Raw genomic sequence first — 5,147 nt, forward strand, 5'->3', positions numbered from 1 at the left:
GGGGATTTTCCTGAAATTAAAAAACAAATCTGTGAAGCAAAACAATGGGGGAGAAAATCTCATCCCCGAGAATGAGTGATATAACGGCTGCCACGCGTGACCTCTAATCTGCCGGGAATGTGTCTTGTATTGGTTTTAAAGCTAAATATATGCAGCAGCATTATCTGAGCCGCCTCCCCCCTCTCTCTCATCCGGTCGCACAACACGACTCCAGATACCGAGATTACTCTTGTATTTACAGCCTGTGGCTGGAGCGGGGGACCACTCTCCGTATTAAAAGAAATCCCCTCGGTGTCTGGGGCGGCGGAGCTTGAACCCAACAGGGCGCGTGCAGGGCGCGCAGGTATACAGGCAGGCAAGAGGAACTAAGTCTCTTCAGTCTAGGAGGAAGGAGAGTGAGAGGAGGCTTGTTTGTTCTGGGGGGGGCGCCCCACCTCGGCTTTCAGGCGTGTTTGTGGGGGGGGGCCGGGGTTCAGCCTCCTGTCCGTGTGGAGCTCGGACATGTCTCTCCCGCTGGCGTGCAGGTTGCGTTCACGTGCTGTGGTTCCCCCCCCCTGCTTGCAGGAGAGGATGGGTCCGGACGCCTGCTTTAAAATAAATCGTTCGCCCCTGGGGCTCGAGTCCTGATCCCGCGGAGGAAGGAAGAGGAGGCTCCATCGTCAGTCCTGGGGGCTCCCCGCCTGCGCTTGGCCTCAAGCCCGGGGTTGTGCGGTTCTCAGCGCCCCAGTGGCTGTGGGCTGTCTGTGGCGGCCCCCCCTGCAGAGCTGGGGCTTGTGCAGGCAGGCGCTTCTCCGGGACTCCCTTCTGTCGCCCCCCTTTTCCTCTGACTCACATCTCCACACCAGGGCTCGAACCTGCAGCCCCCGAGCTGTAACGTGTGCCTCCCTATGGCTGAGCCCCGGGGCTGGAGTGCGCCTCCGCTGGGGACATTTGGGTTTTTTTTTCCCCCTGTTATTTTACATTTCATTTGCAAAAGTGTCTTTGCAAAGACCTGATTTGTTTAAGCGCTAAAACCCCAGACCTTAGTAAAACTGCTGGAAGGGTGGGACTGGACAGCAATCAATCTAAAAGCATGAGCGCGGCTGAAAATATGCGCTGCAAATATTCAGCATGGGTAATCTTTTCAGCAGGCTCTAAATCACATGCAACAGCAGCTCGTTCACGTGAAGCACAATGGACTGGCCCTACAGCACGGTCTGGTGATCGGGATTTGAACAGAGAGCTCGCAAAACCCTCTCACTCCGTCACCGGAGCTGTGCGGTTCTGAGAGAAACTCGGATTTCAGGGCTGGAGTGAGGTCTAGAAGGAAGGTTAGAGCTTGTTCCAAGCTTGTCTGAAGGTAGAGCTTGTTACTTTAAGATGAGGATTTGGCCCATGAAGTGCTCAGCCCCAGCAAAATCTCAGAGACGTCACGTGAGGAATATGCCCTCACACCGCAGCCCTGTAGCACCTGTTGTTTTCCGGTGAAGGTCTTGTGAACTCAGAACCCCACAGACGGAGGAGCACTGCTCTTGTCTCCCGCGGCCCAGCATCGCCGGCGGGCGAGCTCTCTCCTCACGCTGGCGGAGTCTGGATCGCCCGGCCCGCCTCCCCTCCCTGTGCAGGCGGCAGAGCTCCTCCCGGGCCACCGCAGGAAGTGGGTAACCTCGTTTTCAAGCCTTATTATCACTTCTGAAAGAGCACCACTGGTCCCTCACACGAGGGACCTTCTGCTCACGCTTCACAGCAAATCAGCACGACCTCGTCTAGAGTACTGCGTTCAGTCTTTGTGCTCAGTGTGCAGTCACCACACTCCAGAAAGGATGCCTCAGCCTCATAAAGAGATGGAAGAACAGCAGCAGGTACACAGACAGGCGAGAGGAACTAAGTCTCTTCAGTCTAGGAGGAAGGAGAGTGAGAGGAGGTTTGTTCCAAGTATATTAAGTCCACAGGGGTTCAGATAGGGACAAACTGGGGGGGGGGCGACTTCAGACTTGGAGACAAAGGTCAAAAAACAAACGCAAAACAAAGATGCCGGGTCACAAACTAAAAGGATTTTTTTATGACTGAGAATTTCCCTACACAAAGAGTAGTAGGTGTCTCAGCCATGCTATTGAGGCTCAGACTTCGGGCTCTTTTAAACTTTTCGGATGAAATTGGATAATAAAGGATCTTACAGGCAAGACAGGCTGAATGGTCTTCTCTCATGTGCAGCTTGAGCTCTTCTGCTCCAGCAGTCCTGCTGGTAATGCGATCTGCAGTCTGTGTGCTAACTGGACTGAGGACTGAGATTAGACAGTCTATCCCTCCTTCTGCCTTCATTTCAAAATCCTTTTAATAGAATAGTTTCAACGCAGTGTAGAGCCCTAACTTGTATCTAGTCTAGTCACAGACCCCCTGTGTTCCTATTTAATCCTTGCTTCCTGAACGTCTGAACTGAACTAGGGGTTTCGCAGGCGTTCCTCTTCGGCCCCCTTCTGAAGGAAAACGCTGAAAGCCGTGGAAAAAAGTGATGAAACAGCTGTAAAACGTGGTCTGTCTAAAGTGCGCTGGTCTTTCCTGGGGTTAATGGGGCATTTCTGAGCCTCTGGTCTCCCCTTGGCCTAGATCTCGATGGGGGTGCTGGGGGCTGGGGTTTACAGAGTTACCACACAGTTTGGTGCCCCCAGGGCGGTGGCTGTACCCCCCCCTCTCACGCACACATTATGCATTCACACCTGCGCTATCTATAGCACACAGCTCCACACAGCCTCGCAGGAAGCGCACGCGTCTCCCTCTGTTGCTAAGGAGACAAAGAAGGAAACGTCGCGGGGTTGATGGGAAGGTTACCGAGTTAACTGGCTTGTTTGCTTGAAAGACAAAGCTGAAATTAGAAACACTAAAAAGTTCAACAGGAGACATTGATTGGCTTCTCTCCCACTCCCTGACTCACTACCTCTTATACACACACTCAATTATATACACACTCTCGAATACAGTAGATATACACACTCTCAATTATACACACACATTCTTCACACCCTCTGTCACACACACATACCTCAGACACACTCAATTCCACACACACACCTCTCACACACTCAATTCTAACACACACCTCTCACACAGACTCAATTCCACACACACCTCTCACACACTCAATTCTACACACAACCCTCATTCTCTCAATTCCACACACACCTCTCACACACACACACACAACCCTGATTCTCTCAATTCCACACACACCTCTCACACACTCAATTCTACACACAACCCTCACGCTCTCAATTCCACACACACCTCTCACAAACACACACACAACCCTCATTCTCTAAATTCCACACACACCTCTCACACACACTCAGTTCCACACACAACCCTCACTCTCTCAATTCCACACACACACCTCTCACACAAACCCAATTCCACACACACTCAATTACACACATACACCTGTCTGCCCAGTCAGGCACACAGCAGCCTGCAGTGTGCTCACACATACAGCACACACACACACACACACACACACACACACACACACACACATACACACACACACTGGAGACCTGCCCCTACCTCTCCACCCCACTTCTCTGGGGCTTTGCAGCCTGTACCCCTCCTTTCCTGCTGCTCCCAGCCGCGGTGAGCGTTCCTCTGCTGCTCGGCACGTGTTCCATTGGCACGACAGGGCGGCTGATGTGGGCTGAGACTCTCAGTGGGAGGGACAGTGCCTGGTGGCCTGGCGGTCAGCTGCCTCGCTTGTGGACAGGTGGGCTCGCTTCGGAGACGCAGGACAGAGCCCGCGCTGGTTTTCATTAGTCACGAGCACAGCTCACCAAAGACAGCCGTGTAGGAGGCTCTTGTTAAAACTGGATATTTATGCCGCCAGAGCGCGCCACCGCCATTCGAAAGCCCTAACCAGAACGAGCCCGACAGCGCCAACACCCCTCTGACCCCTGTCCCCCCTCTCTCCCCCCCCCCCGGCAGGATCCTGCTGACGGTGGTGGTGATCTTCCGGATCCTGATCGTGGCCATCGTGGGTGAGACGGTGTACGAGGACGAGCAGACCATGTTCATGTGCAACACCCTGCAGCCCGGCTGCAACCAGGCCTGCTACGACAAGGCCTTCCCCATCTCGCACATCCGCTACTGGGTCTTCCAGATCATCCTGGTCTGCACGCCCAGCCTCTGCTTCATCACCTACTCCGTGCACCAGTCCGCCAAGCAGCGCGACCGCCGCTACTCCTTCCTCTACCCGCTGCTGGAGCGCGACTACGGCCGCTCCCACGGCGACCGGCGCCTGCGCAACCTCAACGGCATCCTGATGCAGAACCCCGACGGCGGGCCCAAGGACGAGCCCGACTGCCTGGAGGTCAAGGAGATCCCCAACGCGCCGCGCGGCCTCACGCACGCCAAGAGCTCCAAGGTGCGGCGGCAGGAGGGCATCTCGCGCTTCTACATCATCCAGGTGGTGTTCCGCAACGCCCTGGAGATCGGCTTCCTGGCCGGCCAGTACTTCCTGTACGGCTTCAACGTGCCGGCCATCTTCGAGTGCGACCGCTACCCCTGCGTGAAGGTGGTGGAGTGCTACGTGTCGCGGCCCACCGAGAAGACCGTCTTCCTGGTCTTCATGTTCGCCGTCAGCGGCATCTGCGTGGTGCTCAACCTGGCCGAGCTCAACCACCTGGGCTGGCGGAAGATCAAGGCCGCCATCCGGGGGGTGCAGGCCCGCCGCAAGTCCATCTGCGAGGTGCGCAAGAAGGACGTGGCCCACCTCACGCAGGCGCCCAACCTGGGCCGGACCCAGTCCAGCGAGTCGGCGTACGTCTGACACCCCCCCCCCCCCACCGCCTTCCCAGGAGCCCCCGGGGGAAACGGGACGCTTTCTGGTGTCTGACCCCGGGCCGATGGGATGGGACGGGAGAGACGGGGAGCGGAGTGCGTGGGTGTGTGTCTGTCGGGAAGATCCAGGGATCAGGGAGACTCCCGGACTCCCGCCGGCCGGCTTTGAACTCTTCTTGAGGGTTTTTTTGGGGGTTTTGCCTCCTGGGTGAGAAGGGAGGGGTTGGGGGGCTGATAAACTGATTTAAACTAAAATAAAAGAGGAGCAAAAAGGACAAGAACTCTCGTCAGCCCCCTGGACGGGGGGGCTGGTGTTTTGGTCTGGATGTGTGGTTTTATCCTCG

General features: G+C 55.8%; 1 protein-coding gene across 1 annotated transcript; it reads left to right on the plus strand.

The window, feature by feature from the left end:
- Nucleotides 1–501: 501 nt before the first annotated feature.
- LOC148838616 (gap junction delta-2 protein-like) lies at nucleotides 502–4,792 on the plus strand. Its single transcript, XM_088911215.1, has 4 exons — nucleotides 502–535; nucleotides 622–779; nucleotides 1,485–1,640; nucleotides 3,851–4,792. The coding sequence occupies exons 1-4, from the start codon at nucleotides 502–504 to the stop codon at nucleotides 4,790–4,792; spliced, it is 1,290 nt and encodes a 429-aa protein (XP_088767341.1).
- The last annotated feature ends 355 nt before the right edge of the window (nucleotides 4,793–5,147 follow it).

This window comes from Atractosteus spatula, chromosome 3 (assembly GCF_055471065.1).
Source record: "Atractosteus spatula isolate fAtrSpa1 chromosome 3, fAtrSpa1.hap1, whole genome shotgun sequence".
In the NCBI taxonomy this organism is placed as follows: Eukaryota; Metazoa; Chordata; class Actinopteri; order Semionotiformes; family Lepisosteidae; genus Atractosteus; species Atractosteus spatula.